This window comes from Harmonia axyridis, chromosome 1 (genome assembly GCF_914767665.1).
Source record: "Harmonia axyridis chromosome 1, icHarAxyr1.1, whole genome shotgun sequence".
NCBI lineage: Eukaryota > Metazoa > Arthropoda > Insecta > Coleoptera > Coccinellidae > Harmonia > Harmonia axyridis.
In genome coordinates, this window is record NC_059501.1 from 56,432,004 (window position 1) to 56,454,831 (window position 22,828).

At 37.9% G+C, this 22,828-nt stretch overlaps 1 protein-coding gene across 7 annotated transcripts in view; it reads left to right on the plus strand.

Moving 5' to 3' along the window:
* LOC123671710 (homeobox protein homothorax) overlaps window positions 1-22,828 on the plus strand; it is a 232,707-nt gene that overhangs the window by 81,936 nt on the left and 127,943 nt on the right. For all 7 annotated transcript variants that reach the window (XM_045605697.1, XM_045605692.1, XM_045605691.1 and 4 more), the window contains 2 exons: window positions 1,395-1,445; window positions 9,206-9,400. In XM_045605697.1, coding sequence (XP_045461653.1) covers window positions 1,395-1,445; window positions 9,206-9,400 — 246 coding nt within the window. The remainder of the gene's footprint in view (window positions 1-1,394; window positions 1,446-9,205; window positions 9,401-22,828) is intronic.

Here is a 22,828-nt window from a genome sequence, read left to right on the forward strand (position 1 = left end):
AGCGATCGGATGCAAACGATCCCGCGAAATTGGTACAAGAAACCAATTTGGATTTCAGAGAATTCTTAAGGGGGTTAAAATTGGGCGAGAATTGAAAGCGGAGGAAAAAATTTTGAGGGGCACTGAAAAAGTTTCGCCAAGCTGGCCGCAGGTTGATCGAGCGATCAACTCATTGATTTTATTTTGGATGTTCGATGAACTCAAATATGAGCAGGAATTTAACACGAAAATTATTTATCATAAAACGTGTCTTCAGCCACCCTTCGGTACTAGTCGTGCAATAATGCGTTTTAGGTCCAAATTAGCATGTACTGATAATCGTGCAACACATAAAGTTCTCTTTCAAACTTAAAAAAAGATTGCATTGGTCAATTCCTCTACTTTAATTTTGACATTGATAGCCTGCCAAAGTGAGGCGATTTTTCAACCATATCTTATTATCTTGACTGTTTTTTAATACACGTCAATAATAGAAATCATACGCATGCGTTTTTCATGAAGTAAATAAGTGAATTTGTCAGCACGAAATTTTATTTGCAATAAAAAAGACAATACTTTCCATTCAATATTTTATTTGAATAGTCTCGGGAACACTAAGCATACCTAATTACATATGATGTAATAATAAGGTATAGAAAACGGCTTTGTCCAGATCAGTGATCATGATGCTTTGATCAGCGCTTCAAACACAGTATTGAAAATAAAGTTTTTTTTTGAGAAATGGTCTCAAAAGGCAATCGAGATCAAAATTCACATTTAGATGTAAAATAACAATTTCAAGCTCCGTGCAAAATTTCATGTTGATTGAGTCACCAGATTCATAGAAAATTCGAAAATTATTGAAGAAAATGGCAAGACGTGAGCTCGTGCGTCAATTACGCCCTCTGAGACCATTACACCTATACGTTATGGTCTCCAAGGGCGATTAGCGCGTAAATAACGAGCGCTCAAGAGCTCCCCCGACTTTATGTAAAAGATTTCCCAATTTTTTCGAAAATTACATCCACCTTTGTCGGTGCTTTGATTGGATTAAGTTGCCAATCCCTCGTTCCCACAAAAAAAAAAACAAAAAAAACCGAAACAATCCAATCGCCCTTGATTGTTTTCCGTTCTCCCGGATTCCTCTCACCCTCTACGGGAAGCCAACGAGGAAAACCGGGTCGCGTAAGGGAGACGGAACCAAAGTTTCCAGACCCTAAACCCGCCATTACACGTAATTTTCTGTTGTTCAGAGCTGCCCATCCTTCCACTGTTATTGTCCACCTACGCCTCGCCGATAAGACACAACCAAACGCTAATTCAGTCCGGAAGGCGGTGATTCGATAGTTTATGGTTATTGTTGCAAGAAGTCTCATGTTATCTCCACCTTAATTATTCCCTCTGTTCTGTTTCAGATGGTACAAGCGATCCAGGTGCTTCGGTTTCATCTCTTAGAATTGGAAAAAGTGAGTATTTTGTATTTTTATATAATCTTATTTTTATATGTAAAGGTACTTTCTCTATTACTGAAATGATTTCTAATCTATATGAAGAATGTTTGTCCTTCATGCTTTACTACACCACTCATCACTTAGTCATGAAACTTTGGGAAGTTGCTGATTACACTCCTGCAAAGGTTTCTGGCATAATTCAATGCATAGTGGTTTTGGAGTTTTTCCTTAAAAAGGGTCCAAGAATCGCCGCAATACTAGAATATATGGGAGTGATACTTGACAAGAAGCTCACTTGGAACCAACACGTCACCACAGCTGTTACGAAGAGAAAGACAGCAGCGGCAGCGTTGCAACCGCTTCTTTGCAAAATCAGCAAAATGTGTCTTTCCAACAAGCTTCCTCTTTACAAGTCAACCATTCGGCCGGTCATGTATTACGTATGCTCGGCTTGGGGATACGCCGCAAAGATCTATCTGCAGAGACTTCAAGTCGTGCAGAATACGATCCTGAGACGAGCCGTAGATGTACCATGGTTTGTCAGCAACGTATGGATACATACGACTTGCAAATATCATTCCTAGACGACCATCTAAAAGATCTGAGCGTGAAGACCTTCAGTAAAATGGAATATCAGGCAAACCCTCTTATAAGGAAGGCTTGCGACTATGATGAAAAAGCCCCAAGGAAACACAATGGACCATAAGATGGCACTTCCCTAGGAAGTGTGTGTTGAAGCCAAACTCTTACTGACACAGTGATTGGGTAATGATTACACAAATCTTCTGAGTGGCATGTTGCCATCTGCTAGAGCAGATCAAAATAGCTCATCAGTGGTGAATTATATTGAGATTGAGCAGTAAAAGGCTAATAGCCTGACTGCAAAAGAGAAAGAGGTTCCAAGTTCTGACATATTTAAACTAATTGAATAGAAGGGTGTATCATTAAAATAAGCAGCTTCAACACTTTGTAAATTCAAAATGGAGCATAATCGCAGAGTCCCTACGAGAGACCATTTGGTTGTTTTGATTTATATCGATTTGCCATAAAATTCTGCAGTGCACCATCAGAAGGTTAAAAACGATGAACCTCCTCAATCTCCCGTTGCAACACCCTCTATTAGCCGTATAAGAAGAGGTGACCATCATCTACGAGCACGAGCTCCTCCCATAACACTACCCTAAGCGAGGCGACACGATCATCGGCGTACTTAAAACGGCCGTAAAGAAGACTATAAACCTAATTTTACTCCTCCAGACCTATCGCGACTCCTCGACGATAAAACGAAATTGAGGAAATACCTGGGATTGAGCCGAATGAATATAAATGGTTGTATATATATGAGACGACCGCGACCTCTTTCGGCGGTTGATCGACTGCGGTCGCAAAACTCGCCGTTGATGGTATCGGTAACGGCCGACATTTACTTATCGGTCTTCTCGAGACCGTGAGTTATTCTGTTTCTGCGTAAAATCGGACCCGATAGCCTCCACTTTCACTTGTCATTTCGATTCCGCGAAATCGGGAGTCTGAAGGAATTTCGCATCGCTTGGTCCTGTCGAAATTCCATCTCGATATCGACGGAATGCCGCTCTTTTCGAACTTGGTATTTCGCCTCGGCGAACGTAGAAGAAGCTTTGTGAGCAGTTTTGATAGGAAAAATTGTTGGTCTTTTATTTCGAAATTTCTGATCAAAATTCACCCAGAACAATTTTGGATACAGGTCTTCATGCACATTTTTATGCGGCTTTTCCAGATATGGAAACGAAATTACTTGGATATCCTAATCTCGTATTGTACTGGGCCATGTTTGATGAAATTTGGTATGGAAAGATTAGGTCGTAAATTGTCCTATACGACTTTGAGCCTTCGGATATCCACTGGTCTCGTACAAGAGTGAAATTTCACTTTTTCGCATTTGATTGCTCCGATTTTGCTGAAATTTGGTATAGGTATTCAGGTTCTAACATAATGAAAATGAGGAATTTCAATTTTATAGAATATACCCACAGTGCTCTCGTTTAACCTAAAAATACTAGGGAGCTAATAGTAAGACAAGGAAATAACGTATTGCACTGAGTTTTTAGAAGCGGAGGGCCGAGAATCAAAGTGCATTGGCAAATTGTTTTGTGATTGAAATTATTTCCAATTATTACCAACTAAAGAAGGCAGTTGTTCAATTCCATCGAAATAGGTGAAAATATGGTGGTACTCCATGTAAGTGGGAACCTATACTTAGGTATGCCGTTGTTTCTAAAAACGGCCAATCGAAGGAAAACCGACAGCAAGAACAAAATCAATTGGTTCGTCACGGCCAATTAACTCTGAATCCAATTAACCGATAGTTCAAGTGGAAAATGGGCCTTACGCTATGACGTCATAGGTATACCGCATACGAGACAATAAGGAAACATTCGACTCATTCAATTAAAAAAATCTGGTATGTCCATGCTTTTATCCAATAATTAACTGAATAATACATAAACATTTTCAGAATTGATGTCGAAATTTCAAAAAATAATTTTGATTTGAAAAAATCATTGGGGAACCTACTATGACTTCTGTTGGCAATATTTACCTAAGTGATATCAATGACATCAAAAAATGTTGTTATTTTCTGTGTTATTAAACCAGCCGAAGTTTAATGACACGAATTATCGAGCGTATTCTTCAAAAAACTCGAAATCCTTCAAAGAATAATACCTCAATGAACTTGGTTAACCCTGCATTTCGGCCAAGAGAAGAATGCAGTACTTGAAGTACTGTTACTTATACTACTTGTATGTCATGAAATATTTTATAGAAATTCGTCCTTTATTGGCGCTTTGGATCCCACATGAAGCAATTATTTAAAATATAATGTAAATGAAAGATATTCAACATTGGAAGACATCAGGAACGTAATATTTCAATATCCGCGATAGAAGATAAAGAGTATTAACTATTCTCTATGGTTCCCGATAAACGTTGCCGGCTCTACCTTTCTGGCGGCTCCCTATCGAAGTCTGTGGTCGGGCGATTCGACCATTACGACGTGAAAGGTCGACTCGGGCGGATTTGCTCGCTTGCATTTCTATGAACCGTCGAGATAGCGCAACCGGAGTAGAAACCATTAGGATATTTGCTTTCGGGACCGCGGCACGTCCTCCGTGGGGAATTTTTCCTTCGGAATTTTTCGCTCTCTCACAGATTACGTCTGGTATATTCCGCCATTTAGATCGATAAAAGCCTCTCCAGACCGGAATACCCGGTATTTCGACAAATTTTATGCATTTTATTGCCGACGGGGTTATCGCAACGAATTGGAACGGTCTGGAACGGTTGTTTTTTCATTTCCGAATCTTGAGGGGCCGGGGTTTCGACGGAACTGGTGTTCATTTTGGTCTGTTGTCTATGTTTTCGCTTATGGGGACGTTTACCTCCGCAAAATTAACGATTGTGAATGGAATCTACTAATTAACATTCTGGACAAGTTCCAATTTTTTTTTCCAATTCTGCCATACCTTTTAGAATAAAATCGTGTTGGAATATCTCAGTTTTACGCAGATTTCATGGTAATATTTCATCATTATATGTTGGTACTTCGAACCCACAGATTTATCTATTATGTTGCGTCATATAATAAAATCGAATGAATTTGGGTTTCCATATTAAAGGCCGTTTTTGAAATACTGAAATAGCATTTTCATTATATTATTTCTCGAATTCAATTTCATAAAACGCCAATCAGGGCAATTTGACGTCATAGCACTGAAACGTCTATGGTGGTGACTCTATTATGCAGTGACGTAACCATAATACCGTGACAAAATAGAGCCTTTCAGCGGGAATTTTGAAAACTTTTTTATTGGTACTTTTTATATCTTTTCATGAAAATATTATTTTTTTCGTGTTTATATAGGGCTTATCTACGAATTAAAAGTAATTTCTAAATATAGGCAACATCCCTATTCAGCGACACAGAAAACAGTTCTGCCAACCAACATTTTTCAAAGCAACAATCACTAAATAGTATTTATGGCAATATTCCATTAACTTCAATAAAAATTCAGTGATTTAGAGAAAATAATGTTTAATATTCGTACAGAAGGCTATTTCTAACACTCGTTTTTGAATCGTTCTGCACTTGTATTATCTATTATAGCGGATTTCATGAAAGTTTTTTATTAATTTTGCTGATATGAGCAAAATATTTGCCTTAAGAAAACGAGAAATCCTGTGTTTATGTATAAATTCATTGTAAAAATCGCAAAACTCACTTTCAATTATTTGAGGAAACAGGACACTGTGAAAAATTAAATCGCAGATGGCGCTCAAAAAATTCCTGTCGCCTTTTTTTTTAGATAGAACGTTAAATAATTCTGGGGTGGTTTTGAGGTTTGAGCTGGCCGATAGTGATGGTAAAATGTGGGAAAGTCGTGGCGAGGCGAAGTATCTCGAAGAATTTTTCGTTGTTGTAATTCGTAATCAGTATCTCGATCTGCGGCAGCGCAAAGTATTAATTGCAAAAACGGGATACGTATGGGGCAGATACGGCCGAATCCGCAGATGAGAGACCGAAGAAGCAAGAGAATGGGGGAATACACAGTCCGTCAATTAAAATCTCCCGTAAAGATAAGATTTAATGGGCGTCCGTTCAAAGGGAGGCAGTTTGATCATAGTGTCTTACCCGCGGCAATATTGGCTAGTTTGCATGTCGAGAGGCTCAAGATGGCCGGCTAAGGCCTCGTCTGGGAGAACCGGTTCCTTGCATTTGTCTTGCAACGAGATTATAATATCGTATAAGAGAGAGAGATAAACCATTTGATAGTGTTCCCTTTTAGCAATTTAAATGTGTCTGCGAATGCAAAGCGATGCGCTGTGCCCGGTACTGTCGGCGATCGGCCGATCGGACTGCATTCTGCCGCGCAATTTCCATATTTTTACATGCCGCTCCGTTGGCTCTCCTGACGCGGCGGGGAAATCTGAGAGACGGGCCTGAAATCGAAACCGTCGTACGTTCAGACGATGTCTCTGCCTGCCCGTTATTGATCTGACTCCAATCCTCCAATTATACATACCCCCTCCGCCCTCCTGGAAATGTAACCTGACTCCTTTGTTTCCGAACAACCTAATTTTCCTGTTTCTGCCTGTAATAAGACCGATAACGCAGAGTGTAACTGGCGCCGAATAGGGATGTTGCGTCATATAATAATATCAAATGAATTTAGGTTTTCCACTTTGAAAGCCGTTTTCAAAATACTAAAATAGCATTTTCGTTAGTGATAGAACGATATCACTTTTTTTTGCCGATACGATATATCGGCCGATACCGATATTTACGTGCCGATATGCCGATATACCGATATATCGTATCGGCAAACCTAACGCCACCCATGAATACACTACCGAAGCGAAATCCGGGGAAGTCCCGTTTCATAATACATATAATTCCGTTGCGAGGAAACAGTTGCGATTGCGCCATCTATTCATACACGTCCCAAGGAAAAACCGGGGAAGTCCCGTTTTATGATTCCGTCGCGGGGGAACGTTAGTAATTCGTAGTGAGGGACGTTTCGGATTTCCCCTAACATTCTGTATTCTGATTCTGACTTAATGAAGATAGGGCGGAAATGTTGGTGTTTTTACATCACAATATCAAGAAATTAAATTTCAGTTATTAGGAATATGAATATATTAATGTACTGTATTTTGTACCTGCCATATAAAGTTCCTACCTATGTTTGTTAGTATAGTTGTTTAATGTTGATTTGTTTTCCTTTTTTAATAAAAAATATTTCCCTTAGAATGAAAAATCTTATTTTGTTTGATAAAGTATTCCATTTTTGCACTGAGGAGGCAAAAAAAATTTGCCGATATTTTTGCCGATATTCTTTGCCGATACGATACGATACGATATATCGGCAACAACTGCCGATATGCCGATATACCGATATCAATATCGGTATCGTTCTATCCCTAATTTTCGTTATCTTATTTCTCTTATTCCATTCAATAAAATTGATTTAAATTGTGTTAATTCTTATCGACTAGCACGTGACTGCGAACGCCAATCAGGTCAATTTGACGTCATAGCACTGAAACGTTTAGAACGTAGACACACTAGTCTTATCTAGAACTAGTTTATCTATGGTTTAGAACGTCAGATGATATAATCAAACCGACTTGACTGTCAATATCAGCTGATATCAGTTCAGTTTTACAGACAGTTAGCACTTGGTGACCATAGATAAACTAGTTAGTTTGTCTATGGTGGTGACTCTATTATGCAGTGACGTCACCATAATGCCGTGACAAAATGGAGCGTTTCAGCGGGAATTTAGAAAAAATTTTTTTATTTCTTTATTTTTCCATGAAATAATTTTTTTTCTTGTTTATATAGGGCTTATCTACAAATTAAAAGCAATTTCAAAATATAGGCAACATCCCTATTACAATAGAACCCATAATATAGGAACGAGCAGATTTCCCACATGAGCTTCAGTCGAAAGAGTCGCCTACATATGCATCTGACTATCCGAGACAACTGAAACTAACAACCAGGTTCAACCAAGCATCGGTTCTGTCGTTTCGTTGCCAACCATGCAGCAATACTTGAGCGGCCAATTAATTACGCCTTAATCGTGGTAAATGACTAAGTTCTGCATGGCGAACTCTAGTTCATAATTTTAAACGTAGCGGTCCAACAACGTTGTGATTAAATAAGCTAGTTTTTGCTGGGGAGAGTCTCCAACGCTTGAACCTGCGCTGCGGTTTCGACTCTCCGAGGTTCGTTTATCCAACAGAAACAAGATTGTATACTAAGTTGCAGGGAACCGACTCGATAGAAAAAAAAATTCTCCAATTACACATACATACGTTGTAACACATTTCGTCTCTGTGGTTATGTTTACCGTTTGCAATTTACCTGCGCGTCTACAAGAAATATACTCTGCCAGTGAATGAGGCCTTAGCTCCTAAAAAGTTATACTCTTATGAAATAGAACAATACAAAAAAAATTATCTAGGAAATGTAAACAGGGCATCATACATTTCAACGTACGATACAAGAGTACAGATGAAAACTCCAGCAAAAACGTATAGATGCAGTGGCTGGTTTGTATTTATTTGCAGAATAAGCTGACATTTATATTGAAGGGTATCCTCTTCATCCAAACAAAGTCTTCTCCATTCTTCCTCTTCATCAATGGACTTTATAACTAAATCTGAAAATAAAAAAAAAGAACCAGAAAGAGTAACAAATGTTAGTTTCCATTATATTGATTTGAAGTTAGCGACCCATTCTAAAAAAGAATCTGAATCTGAAGGGATAACTTGGAAACCACCATGAAATTTATAAATTGGACAAGTATTCACCGAGTGGTCAATGGTTTCTTCTACACCACACTCACATAGTGGGTTTTCAATAGAAGACCATTTGAAGAGCATACTACTGCAACGACCATGACCAGTCCTAAGTCGATTCCACCAAGTTTTCCTAGGAAAATCAAGTAGAATATACTTGACTTTTCAAGTACTTGATCACATAATACTTGACTTGACATTGGAAAATTACTACTTGACTTAAACTTGTTTTGAATTCATGGCAAGTATCTTGAATCACAAGTCAAGCCTTGAATCTCTATCTGAAATGCATTTTGCAAGCATTTCGAAATCGGAGACCAAAAGTTTTTCCAACCAAAAATTGAACCTAAAACCTCCATCCACCTCCAGTAGACTCTGTAGCTCTACCTAACCTAAATTAGATGATTTTCATGTTATTCTTTTTTTTCTAGGTACACGAACTCTGCGACAACTTCTGCCATCGGTACATAAGTTGTCTAAAGGGAAAAATGCCCATAGATTTAGTGATAGACGAGCGGGATGGTGGCAAACCCCCTGAGTTGTCAGGATCCACAAATGGAGACGGTGGTACCAGAAGTAACGCGGACTCGACCTCTCACACAGATGGTGCGAGTACGCCGGATGTCGTAAGTTATCCATTTTTTTCCCCATGAGATTTTCTATTCAGATATTCCCTAGATAGTTGAGCTCTCGCACTGTAGATTGTCCAGAAGGTGGCTATGCCATTTCATTCTGTTGTTTTTTCATACTTATAATGAAATGATTTTAGATTTTGACTTACATTTAGAATGTGATAGATATTTACACTTTTCTAACGATATAGTACCTATAGTTGCTGATAAAACATCAGATTAAAATTGGTAGTTACTTCTGCACATTATCCATATTCAACTGAACTTTATTGATATTTGTATCAGGTCTTACAGAAACAAAGCCTTCGTTCCTATCTGCCACAAGTCATTTTATAATAACAAGCTCATATTGATTCTTAACAACATAACAGTTATCTACTCAAAACTAAAAAATAAAATCAGATGCTGATAAGTCACTGATTTTCGAATCAAATATTATGTATTCAATTCCTGCAGTTATATCAAGAATGTTTGTCAGATAAATTATAGATGTTAATTGACTGAGAACACTCATTGAAGGTGATGATTGTTGTGATTTAGTTTACATTCGATATTTCCGATACTTATTAAGATGTTATTTATCAATTTGGTTGATATTAAGAGGGAAAACACCACCACGTGGCTGCTCAGTTCAAAATGAAATTAGAGATATTTCTAAAATGTCCTCATTTCTTAGAAAAATAATCTTCATTGTAGCATTTCAATGTTTTTTAATTTGCGAATAATGAAAAATAATGAATTTTCGCAAAAGACTTGATAAGATGTTATCAATAAAAAGTATTCGTGAAAAAAAAGTTACAAAAATCATTGTGAAACTTTCATTCTGTGAAAATTTTTGAAAAATACTCATAAAAGTACTTATTCTCGATGAAAATTGGAACTATTGCAATATTCCTAACTTCTACTGCTCATTCAATCGTTCTGGAAACACAGCACATTATTTTTGTCCCTCTTCATATCGACGCCACCAGTGTATAGAAATAGGTTTTTTTACCCACAATGAAATTTTTCTTGTAAGATCATGATCAATTTCGAATGTGAAAGATCTCCTCAGTTGTCTTCCCGAATTGCGTTGCGTATGTAATAAAAATAAAACCGCTTTATTGAGCGATGAAAATTTTTATGTCTATTACTACAAACAAGGTGGTTATGGAATGAATCATTGCAGGATTGCAAAAGACTTGGCAGTTGTCAACGTGTGCTCAAAAGTTGATTATTTTATTAGTTGAATGGATGACTATTACACGTTGAAAATGTTTCAATTTGGAAACGTGTTTGGGCTATTCGATGTCTTCAGAATTGCCCGATTATAAATGTTTGTTATATGAAATATTTTGATTACCCGCTAGCATTACAACCCCTAGGCTTGTAGTCAAGTCAATGCGTCGTTATCGGAGTGTTGGGGCGAGGTACAGCAACAATGAAAAGTTTAATTAGACATATAAAGCTTAAAGTTTTAAAGCACGCAAAGGAAAAACCTAAGCCGTCACGATCACCCTCGTCTCCTCTCTCAAAATAATGAGCCAAAGCGAGAGGGGTTCGACCAACCCCGAGGTCGCAGGTTCCTTTCGATAGAGATGCATATTGCAGTGTTTATCGCGCTTTATTCAATCGGCGATTGGAGGAAAGAGGGTGACCGCAGCTTGCTTAGGGGATGTAACTCAATCCCTCTCTCGCATCACGATGCGTCAGTCCAAATTGACACCAATTACCAGCACAGCCCTCCCGCTCCCCTTCAGGCTCTGCCTCCACCCCTCTGTATATACGCTTTTTGCAAATAACATCACGAAATGATCTAATACACTCAGGACTGGCGTCTCGCGTCGCTTCCGTCTTAGATGTTTTACGATAAATTGATTCGAAATCCCAGACCGTGGAAATAAGTATAATAACTTCCTTTTTCCTCTACTCTGCTCTCTCTCTCTCCCCGAGAAAGCTCCACTTGGTTCGGATGGGGAGGAATTATTTCTGCTATTTGTCTGCATTATTGGGGACTGGGGGGGCTGAAGGATGCGTCTTTGCCTCCCTATGTTTCCGGTTTATCGGATTCTTCGTTTTTTTCCATGACACTGCAACTGGGCACCGTTCTACTTATTTAGCTTCTGAAAATGTTTGATGTCTCTTCTATCTGTCATTTCTACTGATTGAAAACAATGCTTGCATAGAGTTCAAATATTTTATTCTCTATAAAAAAAATAATCTATGCTTCAGCTACACTCTAAACTGCCAGAAATTGGTCAATGAATACAGAATATGTAGTCCTCCTAATTCAATATATTGTTTTTCAAGCAACAAAATATTACAATTTTGCGTCTCGGCCAAAGTGTAATCTAACCAACATAAGCATAAATATGTTTTCAGGCATCATTGGAAAGATAATTTGAGTTTTGAAATGATATAAATTCAGCTGAAGCCATTTCATGGTAAACGGTAATGTTGAATTCGTAGAAAAATTCATTAAGTTTCTTGCTTTATGGTGATGCAAAATCTAGGAGCCCTCTTCAAATTAATCTAGTCTTTTTCGAATTATGTAATACTTTCGACATACGGCTGACAATAGTGCTCACTTAGAGTCGAAAAGAATTCAGCCAATTCCTTTTAGCATATTTTTTAAATTATTTATTCCCTGCCTTCCTTTTTCTTCATAGAATGTGCATCCTTTATGAAAAACTCCGTGCAACATGTAGATGGTAATTATTACATTAAACAAAATCAATCTGAACGCTGTTCAAATAGCTTTTCTCGGAAACAATTAAAGCCATTAGCATGTCATTTAGTACAAAAATCGAATTTAATAGCGAATTGATCCTTCTAGCAGCTAGCTCGATAAACGATAAATAAATTTTCAAGACAATAATCAAGGAATGACTTTTTAAAAAAAATCATATTTGCCGAAATTGACTAGAAAGAATTATGAAATTTCAAACTCGTCAAATTGCTATCTCTGAAAGCAATACATATTTTCAACCGGTTCTAACTCAAATGGTTTCAGGTTTATGAATGTTCTTTTAATATACTTCTCTAAATAAAATATTGATATCAGCATTACAACATCGTTGTCTGTCAGTTTTTCGACCACATTTTCTATTGCGGAAGAATACTTTTCCTAAGCCGCCTTTTTTTGAAATCTCATTGGATTTCGAATGTTTTTCGAGAATAGAGGTAATAATTTATTGTGTAAAATTTGGCAGTTTTTTTGTTTTTTTGTTGAAGTCAAAAACATCAAACGAATTGTACCGCATAAAACGAGATAACTCAAAACAGTGTAGGCAATTCTGCCCTTTCCGTCGAGTATATGCCGAATCGCCGGATGCAAATCTCTCCACCCGTTCGAAATGAAATTTTCCGGAAGAAATCCGGTGCCGGAGACCGTTCAAAGGGCCCCGCGAAGATTTGCCGTCGAATTTGTCGCGTCAGAAGTCGCCGATTGTCCCGAAAACGGCGTTTCTCCTTCGTCTCCCCGTCCTTGATACAATTTGCATCGCCTGGAATCACTTAGCCTGTTTCCGACGGCGGGCGTCCCAACGCGGTGCTTCGGAGCGCCGGTTTTATTGGAGCATTATCATTTTATTGACTTCAAATAGCTTGTAAAACGCGGGAAAGTGAGTTTAGAGGAGAGAGACGCGGAAGCGGATCCCCCGAAACGGCCTAATTCAGGAGACAGTGATGGCATGTAATCGTCCTGCGGAACCCCCGCACAGCAAACAGGTGGATTTCTGTTCTATTTATTGCACAACAGATTTCTTTCCTGCACATGCATCGATATTCCTGCGGAATTTTTTATTTTTATTGTCGATTTATCCCAAAACAAATGGGGATCAACTTTTTGGTCTTTCCTGCACATGCATCAATATTCCTGCGGAATTTTTGATTTTCATTGTTAACTTGTCCAAAAGAAATGGAAATTCAATTTTTGGTGGAATATAGATTTTTTGGTGTAGAATTGTTCAGATTTATTTCCTGCTTATATATCGTTGTTCCTGCAGAAGATTTTATTTTAGTGTTAAATTCTCTAAAACATGAAAGCAGCCTCTGCTTAGTGCAACATAGTGTCTTTAATGAATATTCAGATTTATTTTTCGCATATGCATCGAAATTCCTGCGGAATTTTTTATTTTTAATATCGATTTATCCCAAAACAAATGGGGATCAACTTTTTGGTCTTTCCTGCACATGCATCAATATTCCTGCGGAATTTTTGATTTTCATTGTTAACTTGTCCAAAAGAAATGGGAATTCAATTTTTGGTGGAATATAGATTTTTTGGTGTAGAATTGTTCAGATTTATTTCCTGCTTATATATCGTTCTTCCTGCAGAAGATTTTATTTTAGTGTTAAATTCTCTAAAACATGAAAGCAGCCTCTGCTTAGTGCAACATAGTGTCTTTAATGAATATTCAGATTTATTTTTCGCATATGCATCGATATGCGGAATTTTTTATTTTTATTGTTAACTTCTCCAAAACAAATGGGAAATCAATTTTTGGTGGAATATAGTTTTTTCGATGGAGGATTGTTCAGATTCCTTTCCTGCTTATGCATCATTCTTTAAACATAGAAGAAGCCTACCTTTATTGCAACCTAGTATCTTTAATGAATATTCAAATTTATTTTTTGCACTTCCATCGATATTACTGCGAATCATTTGATTTTATCGTCAACTTGTCCTGAACATAGGTATCTACTTTTTAGTAGAATATCGTTCCTTTGATGGAGAATTGTACAGATTCCTTTCCTGCTTATGCATCTGTATTCCTGGGAAGATTTGATTTTAGTACAACAATCTTTTGGATGAATATTCAGATTTATTTTTTGCACATACATCGATATTCCTGCGAAATATTCGATTTTTATTGTTAACTCCTCCGAAACGAATGAGAATCCACTTTTTAGTGGAATATAGTTCTTGTTCAGATTTATTTCCTGCTTATGCATTGTTTTGCTGCGGAAAATTTGATTTTAGTGTTGAATTCTCTAAAATATTAAAGGAGCTTTTTCAGTGGAATATAGTGTCTTTGATGGAGGATTGCTCAGATATTTTTCCTGCTTATGCATCAATATTCTTGCAACTTTTTAGTGAAAATACTTTTCCTTTGTTGGTTTGAGACCCCTTATATTTATTTCCTGCACATAGATCAATATTCTTATCAAATCAGGACTTCAGATTAATCTTCTCACTCAAAATACCAAAACTATGATACCAGATATGATATTCGAATCTCCTACAATTTCACAGGGCGTAAATCCCATCAGGATTGATATATTCATTCTGGTCATCGTCATCGTCAGTTTGAAAATTTCCCGATGGAAATCCGGGTGCGAAGGACCATCGGTTTTCGTCAGGTCGGTGTCTGGACTAACCTCAGGCCGTTTCTTGTCGCATTGCTCGGCTCGCCGTTGAAACAGAAGACAGAAGACTTGATCGTTGCCCTTGCACTATAAATACCGCGTTAATTATACCAGGTTCAGACGACAACACATGCGTCGGATGCTGCCATTGGCATCCTAGAGCCGTCCGTGTTAGAGAGGTATTCTCATTTTGAGCGCCTTGCGATATATAATCCAGGTCTTTCAGTCACTTGTAGCATACCAGCAGCTCAGTGGCGGATTAACGTGGATTTATGGGGCCGCGAACATTAAATATGTGGAACAGCTGAATGACAGCCTGAATTACTGCCGTTTTGAATAATACGCGAAAGGGATTGACAGGGGACTGTTACTTTGTGGTTTTTCATCTCGCGAAAGTATCTTGATGCATCGAAAAGCTCCGAAATTCATAATTATTTAAGCGACGAAGGTTTGTCTACTTTTAGTAGATGAAATTCGCCAATTTTAACTGAAAATCAAATTCTGATAAAAGGTGACGACATCTTTAAAAATTTAATGTATCATTCGAAGTGTTGATCAACAACATCAATGAATTCTCTACATCTGTTCATTGAGAAATGAATCATTGACCGATTAAAATTAGCTGCTTGGCGTTTTAAATCCCTAAATCCAATTCGTTTCTTGTTTACACTGGTATATTTAATTTTTGAGGTAGTTGAGAAAAATCTTGAAACTTGCTCATTTCAAATTGATGGTTGGTGGTGTCAACCTCAGAGTAACGATAGATGAGCAAATTTTGTCCACAACATGAACTATCAAATTTGACATGAAACGCCCGGAAATGAAAACATATCAGTCATACGATATGTCACTCAATTCACGAGTTTCTAAACAAAGAACGCACTTCTTATGTCCCATAGTGAATCAACGTTTCATATTAACTCAAAATATATTGAAGTAAATACCTAAATATATGAGAAATTCAGAAAACAAACATCAAGCGCGCCAAACGACGTGAAACAACCGATGGCACTAGGAGAACAAAAATGACCAAATCTTGGATTTCAGCAGGTAGATACAGAAAATAATAAATATTCTACTTATTATAAATTCGACAGTTAGGAAAAATATCGGATTCCAAATATTCAAATTTGCATATTTAATCGGGAATCACTCAAATCAATATATTTCATTCAATATAATATACATTTAAAAAGATATAGTAAAATTGTGGATTTGAAAATATATCACAATCCGACAACGTAATCTAACCATGTTGGGGACATATTATGGTGTCAACCCACCTCAATATTATTTTTTTCATTTTGCCATTTATTTGTTGTTTTAGAACTATTTCTGTAAAAGGCGAATGTCTCAAAATTTTGAGTCGTTGATCTTTCCCAGTCTATCAAGCGTGAAATTCTACAATGTACCGCCCCTGACATCTGAACATACTCGTTTATTTTTAGCGGAGACAACGTTGTCGTCTAACCCAAATTTTTCAGACGATGCGCTAGTAGTCGATGACTTACCTTTATAATTCTGTCATCAGACAAGTTGTCCTTGTTGTCGTTATGCGGAAAAATAAACAGATAAATTCCAATTAGTGACTTGTGCTAGTAATATCAACGACAACGTTTGCGAAAAATCAGAATTAGCTCGAAGGCTAGATTTTCTCGATGAAAAGGCGAAAAAACAATGTTATTATGACGTGAAAACAAGGTTTCTGTTGTTGTTTTATTTCGTGCCGCTGTTTTCGAGAGTATAATTGATTGATAAGTCTATCATTTGCTTGTTGTTACCAGCGGTAATGTGGAATTTGTTCTAAAAGGATTTTTGCGCTTTGGAAGGCCAAAGGTCGATTCAATATGAGGTTGCTTGAATTTTACCAATAGTAGGGACTATCAATAGTATCGAACGTCCTATATGTTTTGTGTTCAACGTTGTTTGTCGCATAAAGAAAGACTTGTCTTCTCGACTGAAGCAAGCCATTATCTCAAGGATATTTGTGGATGATTTCCCCACGAGAAAAACCGATCTTTTCCAGTTCGAAGAGGCGCATCTCGAGATTTTCGCATCGACTGTCTGTAATTGGCAATTGATGAAAATGTTACGCCGTTAAGAAAACCGAAATAGATATCGAAGAGGGTAATAACGACTGCTTTATTCGAAATCTGCTGCATCGCAACAAAGCCTTTATTACATTCCTCTATCCATTCATCCCTTAACGTTCCGGAGGGAAAGAATGTTTTCGAATTTCTGCCTTAATACGGTACGGGTCCCTGAATTATGGGATGCCGAGTAAGCAGACGGAAATGGCTAAGACGCTGGCTTCATCTATCAATCCCAGTCCTTTGGTCGGATTGTTTCCTGCCGCATCAAACTAATGGTCCCAGTGGCAAAAGTAAACTTTACAGGAGAAACAGTTTAATGGAATCCGGGACCGTGGGGACCATTAAAATGAAATAGTGCCGTCGAACTTAAGGACGCCGTTTCGGCTGTTTCCCTCTCGGTTACTTTGCAAAATCGATCCTTCCACCGGCCTCACGTTTGCCCGGTTATTGTTCGGCGACCGCTGGTCTACCATCCATCCAGCAGTTTGGTCGATCGATGTCCTCGGGAATTTCGTGTGTAAGCAAGTTTTTTCTGGTCCATTTGTGATCTTTGCTCGGCTAGGTTAATGATTCGGCGGATATACAGCAAGACGTCCTAAAAGGGAACTGCGCAAAAGACCGTCTTAAGAAGAAAAGCATTTTACCCGGGAGAGTAAAAAAAATCTCAAAATGTTCGAAAAAAGAAAGGAATTGCAAAATTTGAACACGAAATTTAATGATGTAATGTTTGCACACTGCTAGAGAGAGTTTGTTCTAAGCAGAGAGTTCTTTGTTGTTCTTTGGTTGAGGTTCTTGGTAGCGTGTGTGGAGAAGAAGTTTTCAATTCTCTTAATGCAACATAGCATGTCTTCTGCATTTTCCAGGTTGTAAATAGCTTTTCTGAGCTCGCCCAATTCTTTTAAGCCATGAAGCTTTGGGTATTGGGTAATCATTGTCCTTTTATTCCGAGTCTTGTCTTCTCTCTCAGTACCTACAGGGTTGGTAGTGGCATCTGCGATCATGTCATCTGTAGTGTTACTAGTTACAAGGGCGTCATCGGGAAAATTTTGGAGAATTTCCTCAGTTTCTATTGCTGTGCTATCAGTGGTATCTGTCTCGTATCAGCATGCAGCTTTCTGAAAACAATTCCTTACAGCGATTGTGTCAATTTCATCCCAAGCAGCAGTAATAAAATGTTAGGAGTCAAAAATATTAATTTTGGTTGAAGTTTCCCCTCCAAGTCTCTCAAGTACCTCTTGACTAATGTTTTCCTGCACTTGACCATTTTGATTATACCCTGCTACACTTTGGATTTGGCATCAGTTGGCAGAAAAATGACAACTGAAAAATGGTTCGTGACAGGTATGTGCTGGTCAGTTATAAATAAGAAGCTTAACTTTTCTTTTGGCTTACCGAAAATTGCATCCAATACTGATGAATTCAGTTTTGAACAGATCTCCTGTCATAGAGGAAAGAGTTTGAGATAGGTTATTACATGTAAGTGAAGTGATTGTACAATTTTGAAGCAACAAAAAGACTCGATGTTTTTCCATCACAACTTTATTTCAAAGTCTTATTAGCGTCGTATTAGCATAGGAGAATTCGAGGGACCGATGAAAAAGAGCATATAAGGTATGCAGGACAGTCTTAACAAGATTTTACTGTAATTATACTAAAAAGAATTAATTCAGTCAATGACTAGCAACTACTTTCGGTATACCCAATTATTTGCACATGGCCCAACCGCTGCAGCAACTTATTGACAAGTTTCCCAACAAATCACAGAGCCAAAGACCACAAAAGGCAACGCGGCGATTAAGGCCAAGATATTGTGACACAACCTGCGGGGCAGCTCTTGCTCTTCTTCTTCTTGCGGCGGCGGCCTCAGCCGTACACAACTAGCCCAGTAGGTCCTCTCTTATCTCCCCGCGGCACGTTTCGCCAAAATTTATGAATAGCTATGGCCCTTATCGATTGCGGCGTCAGGTGTTGCATTGCGATGGGCCAGGGGAGTCATACATCAGACGCTCGGGGAGATTCGGGACCTGGATAGGATGGAGTCAACGGGAAGCCGGAAGTTCTGCGAAGGCGTCGCCTGTAACGACGGTAGGACGACGGCGCTCCGTGGGCGATAAATCATTCCGACAAATTTAATTATCCTGCTGTCTGCGATAAGCCCGAACGACCGGGTAACACCAGGATTGTCCTGGAGCTACTGCTGCGCCCGCTCTAGCAGTTGCCCGTCATAAATAAAACTGGCTGATTCGATTGCGAGGCTCGCGGGAAGCAACTGGGCCCTGTAGGCCTTATCGGAAGACTCGAATCATTCATCGATGATATGAGTCGTCTTTTTTTATGCGAAGCATCAAACTTTATGTTGGTACCTTCATGAGGTAGTGGTTTGGCTGTTGTGTTGTTTTGTCAACTTGGTAAGTTGACCAAGTTTTAAAGTACAACCAAAGTCACTTGATTTTAGAACTTTTCCTTTGATGTTTATCCCTCCAAGTCGTGAAATACAGAGAGTGATTGAAGATCAATCAAAAAAAGGAATTACTGGAAACTGGGACAAACCTTGTATGTCTGATATATTTCCTTACTGGTCAAAGGTCTTCGTGAAGAATACGAGTAAACCAAATTTCTAGGTGAAAGTGAACTGAAGAAGTTTGAAGGTGTGCTAATATCATAAGGAATGATTATACCCAAATCGTTTTTCTGTGCCATTTTACTCTTCTCTCCAAACTTTGAGGTGTGTTGTCTCCTGAATCATACAATGGTCTTGTATAGCATCATTGCTCGCTAATAGATAGAATTGGGAATGGTGGAACGTTTTTCTACAACGTCCAACTAGAGAAAGGACTAGACACTCTAGGTGTTCATTCTGTGTACTCAGGCGCTGCCAAGTCTTTAGTGAGGTTATCTCTTTCGAAGCTGTTTGGTTATCAGGATGGATCATAGGGTCTGAAATCTTGAAAAGGATGTGGCGACATCAAGAATTTTACTTGCGATTGATTCATGACTCCTGTGCTTTCTAGCAGAACTGCAAGTCTTTTACCGACTTGGAAATTTGCAAATAACAGCCTGGTCATGTGGTACTGGTCAAAGGTACTTTTGTACCTTTTTTTCGAGATAAAAATGACCTGAAGAAGTCTTTAGGTGTGCTAAAATAATATAGGATGATTATATCCAAAATGTTTTTCTGTGCCATTTTACTCTTCTCTCCAAACTTTGAGGTTTGTTGTCTTCCTAAATCATGTCATGGTATTGTACAGCATCATTGCCAATATTGCTAATAGATAGGATTGGGAATAGTAAAACGTTCTTCTACAACTTCCAAAGAGAGAAAAGGCAAGACACTCTAGGTGTTCATTGAGTGTACTCGGACGCTGCCAAGTCTTTGTTGAGGTTATCTCTTTCGATGCTGCTTGGTTATCAGGATGAATCTTAAGTTCTGAAACCTTGAAAAGCATGAGGCGATATGAAGAATGTTGGCTTGGTATTGATTCATGACTCCTGTGTCTTTCACCGTCGTTCAAATTTGCAAATTTCAGCCTGATCATATGCAGCCGGCGATATTCGGTTCGTGCATTTATTCAAATCGACTTGGGCGAAGACAACAATTGATTAATGAATAACACAAATCTAAATGAATGAATTAATTGGCCTTAACTGCCCGATTACCATTCAATACGAAAGATGGAAATGAACTTGTTGATTCCGAAATTATGAATATTCAACGAGGAGTAGTAGGAGGTATTTCTGCGAATCTGAGGCGTTGAAAGAGATGTACGGCTCGCATAAAAGAAATTCGTGTTTATTCATGGGACCGTGGCGCGTTAATTAAAAAGTGGAGAGAAGAGAGTGAAAGGATTCGGGATTTCATCGACTCCTGCGATGGAGATGCAATTCAGCCGGGCGTATGGGGAACAAACGAACCAGCAGCCACCAAATTGAGAACATCTGGTGCTGACATTCAAACAAAAACGGTAAACGGTCCGGTCAGACTCGCCTGCTAAAGACATCTCCTTATACACGCACTCGCAGACACACACACACGTGAGAGGGCCCGGGAATTGGGGTCCCTGTATGCGAGCGGGGGTGATTTCTCTTTTCCGAAGCGTATATTCTTGTGTGCCGCAGCACTTTACGTTGACGATATCCTATCGAGTTACTCCTTCTATTCGTCAAGGTTGCCTCGTACGTGTTTTTAGTTATACCGCAAAGTAAGAAGGGGGAGGTTTTGTTTGATGAAAGGGAGAGGCGAAACCGTTGCTCCAGGTACAAAGGCGCGCGGGGGTTGCATTCTCGAAGGGTTGAACCGGTAGAAACTTCTAATGCCAAGTCGCGGTTCGGAAAGGTGGATCCAAAAGGCGAATCGATATATTTCGGCCATGTTGCTGAGCTTATAATTTTCACTTTTCGGGAAATGGTTCATTTAGTCGCCATTTAAATATAACGAAATAATTTGATTCAAATTTTCGCAAATTGTGATGCCAAAACTGTTGCGCTTGGGAATTTGCGTTGAAAAACATTTTATTCAGTAACACTGACACTAATTATTTTTTAACAATTGCATATTTCTGTGTCCAGAACACAACAGATATTTTCAACTCGCACAAGCTATAAATTTCTGTGAGATCTTACATATTCTCTAAGAAAGTCGGAAAAGAAAAATATAATGATAAACAAGATTTTAGGAAGAAAAGAAGATTCATTCGATTGCTTGATAATACTGTAAACTCGTAAGTTCTAGACTCAGAGTAATAAACATTGATAGAGGGAGCATATGTCATTTTCAGTAAGCAAATTTTGTCACCAACATGAACTATCAAATTTGACATGAAGCGCGCGGAAATGAAAACATGTCAGTAATACGATATTTCACTCAATTCGCGAGTTTCTCCACAGAGAACGCACTTCTTATGTCCCATAGTGAATCAACGTTTCATTTTAACTCAAAATATATTGAAATAAATAAATTCAACAAAAACAAACTTCAAGCGTGCCAAACGACGTGAAATAACCGATGATTCTAGGAGAGCAAAAGTTGCCAAACCTTGGATTTCAGAAGGTAGATACAGAAAATAATAAATATTCTGCTTATTATAAATTCGTCAATTGGGAAAAATATCGAATTCCAAATATTCAAATTTGCATATTTGGTCAGGAATCAATCAAATAAATATATTTCATTCAATATAATATATATTCATCACGATATAGTAAAATTGTGGATTTGAAAATATATCACAATCCAACAACGTAATCTAACCATGTTGGGGACATGTAAAAATTGTGTATACTTCTTCTATGTTTATTACTCTATGGTCAGTAAAGATTCATTTTGATTATGTGAGGAAAACGCTTGATATTCAGTGTTTTTCGCCCAAAAAATTTAATATTTTTTGTCCATATGACTTATTAGAAAAAAAACTGTACATGTTCTCCTACATTTCGGTTTGAAAATTCAGAATATCAGTTAATGCCAATAACGAATAAGGAGGCAATACATGACAATTGGCATGAAGTAGTGTTTTAGAAAAATTGGTTATTCCATAATAATGAAATTAATTGTTTTCCTCCTAATTTTAATAATGTTGATTCAATCGAGATGAAAATTTATATTTCGATTTATTAATTGTATTGTAATAATCAATATTAGTTGACCCTATAATCAGAACAGAGAAAATTCAACCAGGACATCAGAAAATAAAATAATATTTCAGTGACAACAGATTCCATTGAAATGAGATTTCGCAAGAGACTATAAAATAACAATTTTAAGCTTGATCTAAAATTTCGTGTTGATTGCGTTGTCAGAATCATATAAAATTGAAGCATCAAAGAAAAAAGTGGAAAAACAAAAAATCTGGATTTAGTATTTTCGAGCGCTCGTTCATTCAAATTTGCAGTTTTGTGGTATCCAAAAGTGCATGATTGACGAGAGCCCAAAAGCTCCTTACTCTACGTTAGTAGATTCTTCTCATTTTCTTCGATATATTCT